The 18,451-nt window shown below is 38.4% G+C and overlaps 2 protein-coding genes across 6 annotated transcripts in view; one reads left to right on the forward strand and one right to left on the reverse strand.

Moving 5' to 3' along the window:
* Positions 1-3,535: 3,535 nt before the first annotated feature.
* Positions 3,536-5,245, reverse strand: LOC129755219 (dolichyl-diphosphooligosaccharide--protein glycosyltransferase 48 kDa subunit). Its single transcript, XM_055751608.1, has 2 exons — positions 5,009-5,245; positions 3,536-4,871 (listed from the first exon to the last, which is right to left on the reverse strand). Exons 1-2 carry the CDS (start codon positions 5,151-5,153, stop codon positions 3,673-3,675), a joined length of 1,344 nt encoding a protein of 447 aa, XP_055607583.1. The 5' UTR covers positions 5,154-5,245; the 3' UTR covers positions 3,536-3,672.
* Positions 5,246-11,353: 6,108 nt separating this feature from the next.
* Positions 11,354-18,451, forward strand: part of LOC129743050 (leucine-rich repeat flightless-interacting protein 2) — a 154,541-nt gene continuing 147,443 nt past the window's right edge. For 4 of the 5 annotated variants that reach the window (XM_055735032.1, XM_055735020.1, XM_055735012.1 and 1 more), the window contains exon 1: positions 11,354-12,613. The gene's annotated coding sequence lies outside the window, so the exon portion shown is untranslated. The remainder of the gene's footprint in view (positions 12,614-18,451) is intronic. The other variant, XM_055735024.1, reaches the window with a different exon arrangement.

The raw sequence follows: 18,451 nt of genomic DNA on the forward strand, positions 1-18,451 counted from the left end.
AGACTGCTTTTTGTGAAAATATGTTCCAGACAGAAAATAAATACTTACAAATGCTGGTTAAAAATAATGAATGCGAATTAAGGATTCTAACTTTTGGAAAAAATATATATTGTTAAAGTATTTATAGGTCTTCTGCTAGTTGAAAAAAAAGTTGGATTGAGACTCCTGCTTAACGATAGTTTTTCTCAGCAGAATGAGACTTCTGGAAGTAGAAAATTATGGAAGTGGATTTCAATCCACTCATTTCTCGCCAATGAAAAATTGTTACTGTGGATTGGAACTTCTGCCATTTAAAGAAGACGAAAGTCGATTGAGACTTCGGCTTATGGAAGAAAAAATTATGCAGAAGTTTGGAACTTCTGCTAGTTCGAAATGATGAATGCGGGTTGAGACTTTTGCTAATGAAAAAGTTGTCAATATCGATTGAAACCCCTGATTGAGACTTCTGTTTGTAAAAAAATATGTTGTAGCCAGGCAGAAAGAAAGTATAAAATGATGAATGCGAATTAAGACTTCTGCCTATTGAAAAATGGTTCAAGTGTTTTTGGGTCTTCTGCTAAATGAAAAAGTTTTAAGTGGATTGAGACTTCTGCTTATACACAGAAATTTTTTTTGACTATTACGTGTCACTGAAAACTGCAACCTTTAAAATAAATCACCTTGAGACTTCTGCTTATGAAATAAAAAATAATGCCAAAGATTGCCATGAAACATCTGCTAGTTCGAAATGATGAAGGCGGATTGAAACGTTTGCTAATAAGAAACTTGTCAAAATCGGTCGAAACCTCTGATTGAGACTTCTGTTTATGAAAAATATGTTACAGCCAGACCAAAATAAAGACGTTTTATTGTAAATTCTTTATTTGAAACGGCTCATACCTTTAGGCTTTAAGGAGCCAACCCAATTTTGTTTGATTACAATTGTGTGTTTATATCTAGTTCACTTTTTGAAGAAGAAAACAGATAGATAGGGAAATATGAAAATAAAAACAATTATAGACGAAGATCAATAATTTTTAGCAAAAGGTATATTTCGAACTTAAGACTTCTACTGGTATAAATTGATGAATGCGAATTGAGAATTCCGCCTATTAAAATCTCAGACAAAACAAAAAACAATCAGCCTATTAAAAATTGTTCAAGTAGTTGGGTCTTCAGCTTGTTTAAACAGATTCAAGTGAATGAGACTTCTGCTTATAGAATAGTATTCTACATCAGACGTTTGCCAGTTGAAAATAAAGACAGTGCTTATGGTAAATTGTTACTTCGGATTGGGACTTCTGCCGTTTAAAAATGGCGATAGTCGATTGAGACTTCCTTTATAAAAAAAAGTTGTTGCAAAAGATTGTAACATTTGCTAGTTGAAAACGTTCCCATTACAATTATGATTGCGGATTGAGACTTCTGCCTATTGGAAAAGAATTTATTAAAGTGTTTGGGCCTTTTATTAGTTGAATGGATTGAAAATTCTGCTCAATATTTTTTTTACAGCAGATTGTGATTTTTGCTAGTTGAAAACAAACAAAGTGGATTGAATCTTTCGCTAATGGAAATTGTTTGTTTTTTGGATTGGGACCTATGTTAGTGAAAAATGACGAAAGACTATATTGAGACTTCTGCTTATGAAACAAATATTGCAAAAGATTGAAACATCTGCCAGTTGAAAAAGATGAAAGCGAATTGAGACTTTTGGTAATGAAAAAAGTTGTTACAGTCAGTCGAAACCTCTGATTGAGACTTCTGTTCCGAAAACTATGTTACAGACAGAGATTAACGACTTCTGTTCGTTTAAAATGTGGAATGGGAAAAACTTTGTTCAATATGTTCTACAAGATGAAAATAAATTACAGTGGACTGAGACTTCTGCTTATCGGATTGTTTTTCACAGCAGATTGACGCATGAAAATGAAGAAAGTGGATTGAAAGAATGATTTGTTTTAACTTTGTTTTAGGACTTATTCTGTTCAAAAATGACAAAAATCGATTGGGATTTCTGCTTAAAGGGCGAACTCGAAATTATATTGCGACACATTTAACAGGGCATAACTTTTTTACCATTGGGTGAAAACCAACCAAATTTTGCACACTTTCTCATTGATGTGTATTGTTTACATGCTGTTAAATTCGATTTAACGAAAATGAAGGCGAACCAACGCGAATCGAAAGAACAAATTCTTTCCAAACACCTGTAATTTCCTGACCTGTCGCATCGGCAGTTGGGAAAAATGTTGAACATTCACCATTCAACCGTTTCCAGAGTGTTGAAACGGTTTACATTGGACAACGGCAGAGAAACTGGAAGAAATCCGGAGAACTAAAAGACGGAGGGAAGGGTGAAGCGGATAATTAAAGCAAATCCCAACGTCACAAGCCGTGATTTGGCTAAAAAGATCGGCATGTCGCAGAGCTACGTCCAGAATGCAAAGAAGAGAGCTGGACTACATACATAAGGTACAGAACTTCCCAAACCGTGATGAGCGGCAACAATCGACGGCTAAAACTCGGACACGGAAGCTCTACGAGAAGATGTAAACAAAATATGGCTGCTGTGTGATGGACGACGAATCGTATATAAAAGCCGATTTTAGGCGAATTCCGGGGTTGGAGTTTTTCTCCGACAAGAGCAAGTTCGATGTGGACGTCATATTCAAGAAGAAGAAAATGTCGAAGTTTGCCTCCAAATATTTCGTTTATCGGGCCATCAGGTCTTGCGGACTGAGAAGTGAGCCTTTCGTGACAAAGGGTACAGTAAATGGCGAGATCTATACAAATCTGAGCGCCTCGAAAAGCGCCTTTTGCCGTTCTTGTAGCAGCACGACGAAGCTCCGCTATTTTGGCCAGATTTCTCATCATGCCACTATTCTAAAAGTGTCCTGGAGTGGTATGAGGCCAATTCTGTCCATTTTGTTCCAAAGGACATGAACTCGCCAAACTGTCGGGAGCTGCGCCCGGTGGAGCAGTTCTGGGCAATAATGAAGTGGGAACTTCGGAAGAGCAAGAAGACAGTCAAAGACGAGAAGGACATGTTAAGAAAATGGGAAAAAAACTGCGATACTGGTACCGGATGACGTAAAGACTTTGATGGAGGGCATCAAGTGAAAATGCGTTCAAATTTACACTCAAGGCTCCATCGATTAACTTTTCTTTTGATTTTTGAAGTAAATATATGTATAAAACTACCCTAAAGGTTTGGTTTGATTCGAAACATTATAAAAAATTGGCAGGACATTTTCGGTGTCGCAATAATTTCGTGTTTGTCCTTTATTGGAATAGCTCAAGTTGAAAAAAATCGACCAATTCTGCGCAAACCGCGCTGAATTATGGTCCTAGCTGCGCAAAATTAGGGCCGTTTACGGTACATTATTGATTCGAAAACCTTCGTCAGGCAGCAGATTATTGAAATGGGCCTAAATTTCTCACGCTGTTTTTCTTATTTCCTGATTTGTGACTCGGAGTCAGACATCGGTCTTCTGAATATTAAACCAACTGAAAAAAAATACTATTAAGGAGTTTTCTCACCATAAAAGCTTCCATCAACATTGCATCAATTTATTTTATTCAATTTCGCACATTTTGTGAGTTTCTTTGCTGCAAACACTTATCTGATGATACGCCACACGAATATCGTGTCGAAAAGGCTCTCGCTACTTCGAGTGAGGCCTGCTGGCTAATTTACTGAGACTTCTTTTCCGAGCCGGTCTTTCCGGTGACGCCTTCGTCCTTGAAGTGCAGGAACAGGAACGAAAATAGGAACACGCCCACCATCATCGAGAAGGCGCTCACGTAGTACGGATAGGCGCTCGGAATGAATCGCTCGTACTGGGTATGGGTAAGTGGTCTCACGCTGACCTGGGTCGTCGAGTACAGCTGCGTGTAACCGATCCGATCGTAGTTGACCTTGAACTGGTACACCCCGTAAACGTCCGGAATTTTGAACTTGGCCTGGTAGCGACCTCCGCCGATCGATTTCAGCGTGGTGCGGACGAACGGATCGATGCGGACAAACTCCAACTGAACATCGTTGGCCTGGAAGGGTTGCCATTTGCCACTGGCCGCGGCTAGAGTCTCGATTTCGATGGTGTACACGACGGGATCGGTGATGGTGTACGAAGCTGGCGGGCTCGATTCTCCCTCCTTGTGATGGGTAACCGATTTAACTCGGATAACGCCATTTTCGCCAAACACCCATCCGCTGATAGCATTCGCTACATCCTGATTACCGGATTTGGAATGCAACTTTCCATCCTGAACTCGAGTAACAGCCGACAAGAAAGCTTCATCCGAGAAGAAGTACAACGATCCGGAGAACACAACCCGAGCATTGTTTCGGGCTTGAAGGGCTGCAATCAGCAGAGTTCCTTTGCCAACAGCATGTGGGTACTCCTTGATCGGAGAATCCGGAATGTAGCTATACGCAGTACTATCGGCCGTCAACAGTTGCAGCACCAATGGATTTTCCTTATCGGCCAACAGTCCGGTTCCCTTGTATAGCAACGGGCCAACATTCTTTTTACCGACAATGATCTCCGAATCGATCAGATTTTCCGGTGAAGCCACAATCAACGTGTGATCCCCAGCATCCGAAACATCGTAGTTCAGATGATCGATAACGGCTGCGTTTTCCTCGTCCACTTCGAAGCCACATTCGCTGGCCAGCTCCCTCAAGGCATCCCCAGCGCTTGAACTACCGGCCACCAGCACGTTCCCTCCGTTGTCCACGAAATCGGTAATCGTTTCCACGCTCAGGGATCCTCCAAACTCTTCCACCGAGGGAGCAAACAGGATCAGATGCTTGTACAAGAATTCCCCGTACTTGGACAAAACCAGGTTGGCGTCATCGGCCAGTTTGTAGGTCAGCTTATAGCCGCGTTCTGTAAGAGATCAGATATGAAAAAAATGAAACCCTCAAATCCAGAATCAACTGGTACAAGATTAATGGACACGTCACGCCCTTGCCGGCGATTTGAACCAGTCTAGTAAAAGCCATTATCATCAATCATTCACTCACCTTGCAGTCCTTTGAAAAAAATCGAGTGCGTTTCCCGGATAGCCAGATTGTCCAGCAGCACCAGCGTTTCACCAGGTTCGGCTCGAGCGGGTCTGGCACAAACCAAAAGCACCAATCCCGTTACTAATGTCCAGAGTGGAGACATTTTTCTAATGGTTTTTTGATCCGCAAATCGGAACGGAATCGATTGCGGCTTGCCCGTGATTTTCGAATGACGATCGATGATGAATTAGGGTACGAACACAGTGAGCGCGAAGCGAACTGCGAAGCGAAATATTCATTCACCGGATGAATTTCGCAAGATCGCTTTTGAAGGCCGGCCACAGTGCACGCGAATTGCGAAGCGGTTCAACACTGAAAAAAACCTTCGGTGTTGCAAAAATTAATCACATGTGAAAAAATCTTTGCAAATTAACAAAACTGTGAGCGAGGGATACGCACCGCGCAAAAAAAAAAACCAATCCGCGTTAATTCCGAAAAACTCAATCAATTAGTAACAGTCGAATTTTTCTGACGCTATGAAACACCATCTTAAAATCCAATACGGCGGCTTCCGTTCAACTTTAAAATAATTTTAATGACTGAAAATCGCAAAAAAAATCTTCTAAAACTATGACATAAATATAACAAAATTTTGAAAAAAAAAAAATACAATATAATAATAACAAATATTACGAAACGCTGACAAAACTTTAATAAAAATATGGCAATGGTGATAAAAATATTACAAAAATATTAGAAAAATATACCAATTCTATGATAAATTTGACATTGAAATGGCAAAGCCATGACCAAATTTAAAAAAAAAAACTGACAAAAATTAATAAAAGTTGAATGAATAATAACAACAAATTAGCAATAATGCCAAAACTCGAAATTAAAAACTTTGACAAATATTTGACAACATTATGGAAAATATGAAAAATGAAATAAAAATATGACAAATATAATAACTAATCAAAAATTACAAATACAGACCCCGTTCGTTTTTGGCAACACGCCCGAAAATTTTATGTTGCCAAAATCGAACGGTTTTTTTTGTCACTTTTTCATTTTTGATTTTTAATTCAAATTAGTCAAAATTTATGTAAAACCTTATATTAGCATACAATTTTTCAATTTCACTCAATTATATTAGTTATGAGCATTAAACATGGAAAAAATCATGTTTTTACTGATTAAAACTATCATAATTAAGCCGAATGAAAAAATTTCATGCTAATATTACGTTTTACATTAATTTTTATTTGTTTAAAATGAAAATAAAAAATAAAAAAAAGACAAAAAAACGTCTTTTTTGGATGTTGCCAAAAACGAACGGTTTTTGCTCGGATGTTGCCAAAATCAAGCGGGGTCTGTATGACAAAATTTTGAAATAAAATAACATAAATCTGGCAATACTATGACCAAAATCTTACAAATGTGATAAAAATATATGCAACAAAAGTATGAAAAAATGTTACAAAACTATGATAAAACAAAACTATGACAATTGACAAAGGTTGTCATAGTACTGTAAGATTTTTGTCATTTTATTTTAATTTTTGTTATAATTTTGTCATGTTTTCGTTTGTCATATTTTTGTCATAGTTCTGTCAGATTTTTTGTTCATTTGATTGTAAGTTTTTTTTTTATAGTTTTGTCTTTTTTCGTTCGATTATATTCGTTTTACCACCTTCTCTTCATACTGAAAGTCTTTTCCAGTACAAATGCATTCGATGATTACTCTTGTATTTGAACTCACGGACATTGGCTTAGGAGGGAACTAACATGCCAACTGAGTTACACATATCACAAGCCCATAGATTTTTATAGATTGTGTCATTTTTTCGTCGTATTTGCGATATATTTTTTACATATTCATCATTAATAAATTATTATTATTTTTATTATATGTTTGGATTTGTCTTTTTTTTTTGTGATTTTTATGTCGTATTTGTCATCATTTTGTCATTTTTCTTACATATATTTGAAAGTATTTTGTTATATTTTTATCTCATTTTTCATAATTTTGTTAGATTACTGTCATTATTTTTGACAATTTTTTGTCATATTTTTTTCAAAACTTTATCATATTCTAGCCATTTTGCCTTATTTTTTGTCAGATTTTTGTGATTTTATTGTAAATTTGTTGTTATTATTTTGTCATTTTTTGTAAATTTATTGTCAAATATTGGCCCTTATATTAGTTCTGTCAGCTGACAGACCTAGGTCATTTCATTATCAAATTTTGATTATAATTTTATCATAAATTTTTTTTTCTCATTTGTCATAGTTTTGCCATTTCTGTGATTTTTTTCTCATATTTTTGTCTAATTTTGTAATATTTGTCATATTTTTTGGCTTAATTATTTAACCACATTTGGCGTGTTTTATCCAAAGTTTTGTTATTTGTCACTATTTTTTTGTCATATTTTTTAATTTTAGTAATAGTTATTCATATTTTCCCACAGTTTTGTATTATTTTTGTCAATATTACTTTAGTTTTATAACACTTGTTATATTTTTGTTTATTCTTTTCAGTGCTTTTTTGCAGTTCTCTCAAAATTTTTGTTAAATTTTTGTCAGTAATTTTTCATCTACTTTTTTATCCCTTTTACTGATTTCTTATATTGTGGATGGACCTTACGATTTTCAGTTATTTATTGCATTTTGAATAAAGCGGAAACCGCCATCTTGTATTTCAAAATGGCGTCGGACAGCCAAATTCGACTTCTACTAATTGAGTACTTTCATCCAATACCCATATTGTGGGAGTTTCATGTGCTTTTCAGTCACTTCCAGCATTTTAAAGTTGAGTGAAAGGGGCCATATTGGATTTCAAGATGGCGTCGGATAACAAATTCCAACTTCTATCCGTTCAGCCCCTTCACCCTATACACATATTGTGGGGCTTTCATACCACCGGTCGTTTATTGCTAGTTATAATTTGTTTCAATAGAAAAAGACTGAAACCGCGTTTGTTTCGAAAATCCGCGCTAAAAAACCGTGCATTTTTCATTACCAAAACAGAAACGGCAATGATAATTAAATAAATAAACTTTTGAAAAAATTTTTTTTGATAAATCATTTTACGATAAAAAATATCCGAGAGAATATTTTCAGTGTATGTCCGGATGAACAGGATGAATTCGCGCGATCCAGCCAGGTGTTCGCACGAAAATTCGCTTGCACTGTGGCCGGTCGATGTTTTTTTCAACGTGTTTCAATGAGAAGCGGTTTTTCGCGCGAATTGGAAATTCGCTTCGCACTTCGCACCGCGCTCACTGTGAATTCGACCTTATACGCGACAAAGCGATGACGTTGCACCGAAAATAATTTTCACTTTAAAGGTAAGTGACATCTGGAGTGAATTTGCGCCATACGTAAATTCATGTGAATTTTAAGTGACCGGTCAAGTGAAATCACTTAAGTGAGCGATCAAGTGAATTTCAAGTGAATGGCAAAGTCAATTTCAAATGTTTGCTCAGGTCATTAATATCTTTCAATTGTAGTGGTTTTTAGGTGAAATTTCGGAATATCAAACATTAATCAACTTTGTTTCTACAAAACAATTATTTATTAAAAATACAACGTAAAAAACGTCACTTTTTCTTCTTCAAAAAGATTTTTCGGCTTCGAAAAATCATTGACTTACTCACTTTGACGAGACATTCGGGTTGATCTTTTCTGAAATAATAATTAAAAAATAAAATAAATTTAACTAGTATTTTTTGTTTTGCATGATACTTACTTTAATTGCATTTGAATATTTCCAAAATAAATCATCATCGGAAAACGTATCCGAAACCTGATTGCTTTAAAAAGGGTCTCTGCGACGTGTTAACCGGTTCACACGATGTTTCTGTCGGTCGACCTATGGAAAATATCATTGTTTTATAACATATAAATTACTTTAATTCTGCATCTACCAACTCAAACAAACCTCTGTTGTTTCTTTTCCAAACAACAATGAAACAATCAATACTGACATTGTTGACATTCGCTATGCAAAAAATCACTTGAATTTTAAGTGATGGGCAAGTGAATATTGGCTTAAGTGACCGGTCAAGTGGATTTCAAGTGAGCATCGAAGACATTCAATGCCGGTCACTTAAAACTCAAGTGATGAGCTAGTGTATATTGATTCGGTCACTTAAAACTTAAGTGAGAGGCAAGTGAAATGTACATGAGCCACTTGAAATGAAGAAATTCACTGCGTTTTCACTTTTAAGTGATTCTTCTAGTGTTTTTTAAGTGTGAATTTGGGTTCAGTGTGAATGTTGGCAGGGCTGTTCACGAAGCTGAGCTCGCGATCAAAGCTGGTATAAAAAATACACTGAAAAAATCGAATTGAAATTATGCCTTGTCCACACTCGGCAATCTGAACTGCGATTTCGGTTGAATAAAACTTGTTTATGTTTTTGTTTCCTATAAGCTCGCGTTAACTTTATTATTTCTGGAAATACAGTGGTTGCAATTTATTTTCATTTTTCAGTAGAAAATTTGATACAGTATTCAGTTAATGCTTGAGAATTCTGAAATCATCAGAACTCGAATTTTTGACTATATTTTGTAATTATTTTCACAAATGATTTAATTAAGCCTGAAGATTGGAAATCAAAATGGTTTATTCAAAAATCTAAAATTACAATTTTAACAAAAAAAACAGAACTCAGACTTATAGTCAGCATTTGGTATAACGCTTTCGAAATTTCAATATACATAAAACAAAGATGAAATACAGGGCTTAATAAGATTTCAAATTTTGAAAATTATGATTTTTATGAGAAATTTTAGATTTACAAAAAATAAAATTTACATCTCAAATTTCAAAGTTCTTTCGAGAATTCTAACATTCTTGATTCTGAATTCAAATTTGACATCCAATTAGTTCCTTAATTCAAAATATCAAAATTGAACGTCAACGTAAAATGGAATTAGGCATTTTATTTAAAATGTTAACAATAAAATTTATTTATGTTTATTATTTGTACTAGCCGAGACATTCAGTTTTTTTTACTACAACAGATGCATCCCGAACATTTATCAGCGTTGGACAAGTTTAGGCTGTACTTAAGCGATCAACGGAGTCACATGGTGGTAGCTATATTAGTGTCAGTCCTATAGAAACTTTCCACAGACTGACATAGTTCCGCTTAGCATCGATTCAAGGAAGCATTGAGCTTACAATTCCTTTTTATATGTGTGCTTCCGATTGTTTTAAACTACACTTTATTCAACTTCAAACGGAAAAGCGAAGTTTTGTGCAGATGCAATCGAGGAACAAGATTGAATTCATCAATTTGCAAAACGACGTTTGCGCCAAACAATCAATGCGAAAAGTTGTAAGTACTCTTTGACAGTAAAAACGAAATTAATGTCCTTATCGAACACACAGGTATATTCTTTGTCTATTCTTTTAATGAATACCAAGTTTTCAGACAATTCTGAACGTTAGTTCTAAAACTAGAATTGAAAACGTATATCGAAACTTCCACTGCTATTTTCTCGGAACTCGCCAAGTGGTTTATACGACGTAATCAAAACAAACTCTAGAAATATTCATCGCAGTAAAGTGCAATATAAAAAAAGTGTGTATTGTATCAAATTGGTGTAATATATGATTTAAAAAGTAAGTTTTAGCCGTACAAACTTATTGATTCGTCTTTTAAATTTTGAAAACGTAAAGGCCAAACCTCAGTGGCCTTTTTTATTTTATTTTTATTTTTTCATGAACTCGTTGATTTGAAATTAATCGTGTTTTTCGATTATACCAGTTGATTCCACTGCCAACCTCGAACACAGCCCTGACATTTCAAGCGCAAAACACGAAAACAAGAAAAGAAAATGTCAAAAATTGCGAGCAGTATCATACCATCTCCCTCTATCACGATCAGAGCGCTCTCTGTCCCTCCCACACATTTGAATCAGGCTTTCAAATAAATATGCACACACTCCCATCTCCACGCAAACACGCAATCTTGCTGCTGGGAAAGATTTTTTTGGGCTGCAGCCCAGTGGTGCCATGCGGATTTATGCTTTTGCAATGAGAGTTTTACTCTCAAATTTTAAGAATTTCGTTGGAACCTTAAGAATTTTAGGCTGTCAAGGATTTTTTTTAATATTTATCACTATTTGAGCGAATTGTTTTTTTGATTTCCTTCATGATTTTTCAAAAAAAAAATGGTTTAAATGAATTTTTAAAAATTTAAAAATTGATAAAAATATAAAAAAATATTGAAAAAACAACCCAAAAAATCCTATTTTGGGGGAGAAGTTCTCAGCATTGATTTTATTTTATTTTTCAATTTTGAGAATAATTTGAATTTCGGCAGCACTTCCGGTGCTGCTGCTGATTTTTGAATGGTTCAAAAATGGCATCAATTCTGTACGTGCGAATCGTCTATACGGTATTCGATAATCTGTGAAGTGTACGGCCGAGGAAGAAAAAAACCTGAGCCAAGACGTCGGTTTTTGGCAGCAGCAGTACTGCTACATCGATTGGCAATCAAGCAATTGTGGTGGCTCTTCTTTTGATTCGGCCGAGTGCGCGGACGGAATTTTGCTCGCGGGGGGACCGGAAGTGTGTCGAAGATTGTTCTTCTATAGAGCCATTTCGGGAGTATTCTATGCTGGGTCGAAAGAGGTAAAAATCTGGCCTTCGGATTCGGTTAAAGAAGCAGCCAGGGATTGCGGCGGAAGGTTCGTTCTTGGCAGCCCGAGTGGATTTTCGGAATCTGCGTAATTTTGAACGGTGTGGAACCTGTGATTGGCCAGCTTCGGGCCACAGATTGGAATGTGATTCGAAAATTTTGAAAGTTCGAAGGTGACCATCAATAAATAATAAAGGAGCTGTGCAAGATCGAAGCAGCAGCTCAGCAGTGAATTTGGTCAAGGTTTCCTACACGAGTGGAGTTGCGTTTTTTTCCTTCTCTTGTTTGTTATCGATCGATTCCGGAAAGTTGCACCTGTCAAATAAGTGGCCGCTATTGTTTTTGTCCTCACACCCGGGGAAGAAAAAGTAGGCCTGTGAGTCTTCTATCGTTGCCGTAGCTTGGGCCCGATGGTGTAAACATTCCATTTGCCACCTACTTTGATTGTGCTGAACGGAATTAACAACAGTCAGTGGGGGAAGAAACGAGTTTTTCTGTACATTTCGTGAATAACCATCACCCAGAAATCTCGGGCTGCTGCTGTTGAGGGGGCGCAGCAAAAGCCAAACCGGGAGGAAACAGGAGAAGGTGGAATAGGTGGTACTTCTTTTTGAGCTTTATTTTGTTCCCCGCAACATACTCAACTCTAGTCGGCTGCTGCATAAGAAGAGCAGCAGCAATAATAATAATCACCTTACAGAGGAGGTAAAGCAAGTGCCGTTTCTTCCTCTGTTGTTTCCAATCCGGGTAATCCAACGAGGCCCAGAGGGGGTGAAATTACTGCCAATTTGCATTTTGGAAGTCGGCTATCGGACCGCCAGAAGAAAAGCCACTGTGAGGGTCAATCGGACGGCGGAGATTTTCCAGTGCCTGAGCTACTGCTGTTAGCCGGAAACAAACAGCAACTGTTAATACTCAATCGGCAATTAAACGAGATTACTCCGGCTCATCTGTGATTCATTCGCAGCAGGTAAGACATTGAGTTTTCCAATATGAAAAGATAAAAGTCTAATTTATCGGGTTTGTATGAAGCTTTTGTGGTAAAGCTGCCAAATCTACTAATCACCTTAAGTCGTAAGTTTCTAGTTATAGCAACTAACAAAATTATAAAAACCAATTAGTAAAGTTCCAAGAAAAAACTTATTTAGTTTTTAAAAGTTGTAATCCGAGTTCAAATTCTCAGTACATCGTTGAACTCTGATTATGAACCGTTGATGTTTGGTTTTGAAACCGAAATTCAGCGTTTCTGAAATCGAATTCTAAACGTGATTCTGAATTTTGAATTTCAACTTAATGTTTGATAATCCTAATTATGTTTCTAAATTATTTTCTCCCTATTTTGATTCTGAATTTAGAATTATGATTATGAATTGCAGTGTTCATTCTGAACCTTATTCTGTATTCTTATTGATTCTGAATTTTAAATTCTAAAACTATATTCTGATACTGAATTTCACTTTTAGATCACCCGGATGTACAAAGATTTATTTACAAACTTGAATTGTCCTTAGACATTTGTTAATACGTTTTTATTATCAATTCAGGCTATTTATCATCAAGTAAGCAAATTTAATTACTAAATTAAAACTTCATTCACGACTGAATTTGACCGAAGGTCTCGAATGAAAAGGAAATATTGCATGGTTGATTTAAGTTGTGATTTCGCTTAATAATTCAACATCAGAATAGGCATAAGATCAGTCAGGAAATATAATATGTATCTTCTGTATAGAAGCTATTTAACAAATCGTCGTCTTGCTGTTAAAATCGGATCATCTGAATCTTCAGATTTCATTCCGGCTTCAATAGTACCACAAGGAAGTAATTTGGGTCCTTTATTGTTCATCCTGTTCTGCAATGATATTAACATGCTGCTTTTTGGATACGGAGTACTATTGTACGCGGATGATTTGAAAATGTTACTGAACGTTAACAGTTTGGCTGATTGTCAGATACTACAGCAATTCCTCGATGAAGTAGTTAACTTCTACATTGTGTTGATCAAATAAAGGACCTTGGCGTTGTTTTGGATAGTCATATGACATTTAAGCAACACTACTGTGCTACACTTGAAAAGACCGACCGAATGCTGGGATTTGTCATACGTCTGAGGGAAGAATTTACAGATCCTTTTTGCCTCCAAGTTCTGTATAGCTGCCTGGTCCGTTCAATATTAGAATTTGCAAATCTGGTGTGGTGGCCATTTGAAACTACATGGGTTGCGCGTTTTGAAGCGGTTCAACGAAAATTCGTGCATTATGCTCTGCGTGATCTACCGTGGGATAATCCTTGAAATCTGCCACCTTATGCACAACGCTGCGCTTTGCTTGGCTTCCACTCGCTGTCGGCTCGCCATGCTGTTGGCCAATCACTGTTTGTAGCGAAAATTCTCAAAAACGAATCGATCGTTCTTGGATACAAGTTGGCCGATTGCCTACACCGGTTGACGGTCCGGATCTGGGACACAGAACAGCTACCGGAGGAGTGGAAGGAGGGGGTAATATACCCCATCTACAAGAAGGGTGACAAATTGGACTGTGAGAAGTACCGAGCAATCAATGTCCTCGATGCCGCCTACAAAGTGTGGTCCTGAATCCTATTCCGCCGCCTAACGCCACAAGCAAACAGATTCGTGGGAAGTCATCAGGCAGGCTTCATGGAGGGACGGTCAACGACGGACCAGATCTTCACACTACGGCAAATCCTCAAAAAATGCCGGGAATACCAAGTCCCTACGTATCTATCTATTCATCGACTTTAATGCCGCATACGACACGATCGGCCGTGACGAGCTATGGAAAATCATGGACGAGAACGACTTTTCCGGCAAGCTGACCAGACTGATCAAGGCGACGGTAGATGGAATGCAGTGCTGTGTGTGGATTTCGGGTGAATTGTCGAGATCATTCGAATCGCGCAGGGGGCTTCGACAAGGCTATGGTCTATCCTGCATGATGTTCAGCGTAGCGCTAGAAGGTGTTTTTTGACGAGCGGTGGGTGATATGCGGGGAACGATTTTCAACAGTCGACTTATCTGCTCTACCGACGACATTAATATAGTCGGCAGATCAACTGCGGTGGGAGGAGATTGGGTTAATGATTTATACGTCCAAGACGAAGTACATGCTGGCCTGCGGATCCGAGACCGACCGAACCCGCTTGTCCAGCAATAACAAGGTCACGATAGACGGCGACGAGCTGGAGATAGTCGAAGACTTTGTCTATCTCACCGATGACCGCAGAAAATGACACCAGCCGTAAGATTCGCCGGCGAATTATCAGCGGAATTCGTGCCTACTATGGATTCCCCAAGCAATTACGGTCGAAAAGATTTAACCCTCGCACGAAGTGTAACCTGTATATGACGCTCATTAGACTGGTTGTTCTCTACGGGCACAAACATGGATATTGCTCGAGGAGGACCATCTTTGGCTTCGTGCAGGAGAACGAAGTGTGTAGGCGACGGGTGAATCACGAGGCTCGCGCGACTCTACGGCGAACCCAGTATCCAGAAGGTGGTGAAGGCTGGCTGGAATCCGATAGGAACGAGACGAGCAGGGGCGCCACAAGCGAGGTAGTTAGACCAAGTGGAGTGTGATCTGGCGAAGGTGACATATCCTAGGAGTTGGAGAACAGTTGCCATGGACCAAGTGAATTTTAGGAATTATGTTCGTCAAGTTATGTCGTGAGACAGAATACTACGAAAATAAATAAATAAAATAATTAAAATCATGGCTAACATAAGTCAAAGAATTATGTTCTAAAGAATGATTGGTGATATTCACCCAGTGGCAAACCTTTCCCAAAGTTTGGAGGAGGGAGTGGAGGGGTTTATTTCCTCTAAGATTTTTTTTCCAACTGTCGAATGTGCTGCCTTGTATTCGATGAGGGCAGCTTCCATGCGGGGATCGTCGCAATCGAGACGTTTAAGGAATCTCATCTTTTTTCGACGGAGTTTTACGGCATCACGAACATCTGTATTCCACCAGGGAATCGAGGGTCTTCCAGGGGTTCCGGTCGTCCTGGAAATGTGTTTTTTCGCAGTGTCAAACAACAGTTTAGAGAAAATTTCGACATTATGTTGTTGCCCAGTATGTAGAGCTCTCTCCAGATCGATTTGATACCCAATACCCGATAGGTCTTAAATATGATGGACCCAGGCGTGTGGGGTTCCAGAGTTATCGAAATGGGAAAATGATCACTGCCGTAGCAGTCTTCTAGCACGTTCCACTTAAATTTGGAACTTATACTCCAGGAAACAAGACTTAGATCGATAGCGGATGTGTTACCGGTGGCTGGGCAGATTCTTGTGGGGAGGGAGTTGTTAAGTACAGCTAAGTTTCCCTTCCTTTCTGTGTGGGAACAACCCCACTCCGTGGAGTGTGCATTAAGGTCTCCCATAATGAGGGCAGGTGTTGGTAGTTGGCTAACTATATTCTCAAGTTCGTTCTTGAACTCTTGAAATGACACTTTTGGAGAGATGTAGAGTGTGTGTGAATGGATTAAATCGGCACTGCGTTATTCATCACAAGCGTGTACGCAGTCAGTCAGTGAGTCGGCTAGCGAGCGAGCGAGTCGAGTAGCGTGTGTGATTCTCCCGGTAGTTCGTGAACAGTAGACTCTCTGGTTCTACTTCCGGGCTTCGGAGCTCCGGACCGGTCTGCACATTTGGCGACCGTGACCGGTAATTTCTTGTTAACCTTTTAAAACGAGAAATTATAAAAAAAAGTCGAACCGTAAAAGGTAAACAAACGCGATGAACGATTCACGCTTAATTAATTTTCATCGAACCAGATTAAAAATCAAACAGTTTATTAATGAGCCGTTTTAGAAAAAACTGATAAATGAGTAAATGACACAGAGTCTGGGACACAGAACAGCTACCGGAGGAGTGGAAGGAGGGGGTAATATACCCCATCTACAAGAAGGGTGACAAATTGGACTGTGAGAAGTACCGAGCAATCAATGTCCTCGATGCCGCCTACAAAGTGTGGTCCTGAATCCTATTCCGCCGCCTAACGCCACAAGCAAACAGATTCGTGGGAAGTCATCAGGCAGGCTTCATGGAGGGACGGTCAACGACGGACCAGATCTTCACACTACGGCAAATCCTCAAAAAATGCCGGGAATACCAAGTCCCTACGTATCTATCTATTCATCGACTTTAATGCCGCATACGACACGATCGGCCGTGACGAGCTATGGAAAATGGGAGTTGTTAAGTACAGCTAAGTTTCCCTTCCTTTCTGTGTGGGAACAACCCCACTCCGTGGAGTGTGCATTAAGGTCTCCCATAATGAGGGCAGGTGTTGGTAGTTGGCTAACTATATTCTCAAGTTCGTTCTTGAACTCTTGAAATGACACTTTTGGAGAGATGTAGAGTGTGTGTGAATGGATTAAATCGGCACTGCGTTATTCATCACAAGCGTGTACGCAGTCAGTCAGTGAGTCGGCTAGCGAGCGAGCGAGTCGAGTAGCGTGTGTGATTCTCCCGGTAGTTCGTGAACAGTAGACTCTCTGGTTCTACTTCCGGGCTTCGGAGCTCCGGACCGGTCTGCACATTTGGCGACCGTGACCGGTAATTTCTTGTTAACCTTTTAAAACGAGAAATTATAAAAAAAAGTCGAACCGTAAAAGGTAAACAAACGCGATGAACGATTCACGCTTAATTAATTTTCATCGAACCAGATTAAAAATCAAACAGTTTATTAATGAGCCGTTTTAGAAAAAACTGATAAATGAGTAAATGATGTGAAATGTATCTTGTGACAAGTTGAAGTGAAGGAAAAAGGAAAATATAGTGCCGTAGTTGATAAATTACTTTTAGTGAAAATAAACGGGTAATGAAATAACACCGAAACAAAAATCGATAAGAAAAATTAATTAAGCTGAAATAAGAATGAAAATGACAGATTATGCGAGTCGAGAGGACAGCTTGATCATGTTCACAATTTCAAACGAGTTGAGAGGACAGCTTGAAATTGAAAGGCGAGTTGAGAGGACAGCCTGAACGTATCGATAAAAATTTCAAGCGAGTTGAGAGGACAGCTTGAAATCGAAAGGCGAGTTGAGAGGACAGCCTGAAAGAATCGATAGAAATTTCAAGCGAGTTGAGAGGACAGCTTGAAATTGAAAGGCGAGTTGAGAGGACAACCTGATTGTATTGATAGAAATTTCAAGCGAGTTGAGAGGACAGCTTGAAATTGAAAGGCGAGTTGAGAGGACAGCCTGAAAGTATCGATAGAAATTTCAAGCGAGTTGAGAGGACAGCTTGAAATTGAAAGGCGAGTTGAGAAGACAGCCTAAAAGTATCGATAAAAGTTTCAAGCGAGTTGAGAGGACAGCTTGAAATTGAAAGGCAAGTTGAGAGGACAGCCTGAAAGTATCGATAGAAATTTCAAGTTAGTTGAGAGGACAACTTGAAAACGAAAGGCGAGTTGAGAAGACAGCCTGAACGTATCGATAGAAACTTCATGCAAATTGAGAAGACAGCTTACAATTGAAATGCGAGATGAGAGAACAGCCTGAAAGTATCGATATTTTCAAACGGGTTGAGAGGATAGCTTGAAATCAGAAGGCGAAATGAAGGAGAGTCTAAATGTTTTATCTTGTGGGGAATCAAGCAGCTTGAAAAAGAAATAATTGGAAATTGAGCGAGTCGAGAGGACATATCTTATCAAATTGATGATCAGAAATTTAAAGCGAGTCGAGAAGACAGCTTGGAATTTGTAAAAAAAAAAAAGTTGGACGAACTGGAATATCTTATCAAATTGAATATCAAGCGAGTTGAGAGAACAGCTTTAGATAA

The sequence above is a fragment of the Uranotaenia lowii genome, chromosome 1 (assembly GCF_029784155.1).
Source record: "Uranotaenia lowii strain MFRU-FL chromosome 1, ASM2978415v1, whole genome shotgun sequence".
NCBI classification, from domain to species: Eukaryota; Metazoa; Arthropoda; class Insecta; order Diptera; family Culicidae; genus Uranotaenia; species Uranotaenia lowii.

Coding starts and splice junctions, on each gene's coding strand:
- LOC129755219 (XM_055751608.1), bottom strand. CDS start 5,153: ATGTCTCCACTCTGGACATTAGTAACGGGATTGGTGCTTTTGGTTTGT. Junction 4,872..5,008: donor TTTTTTCAAAGGACTGCAAG/GTGAGTGAATGA, acceptor GATCTCTTACAG/AACGCGGCTATAAGCTGACC.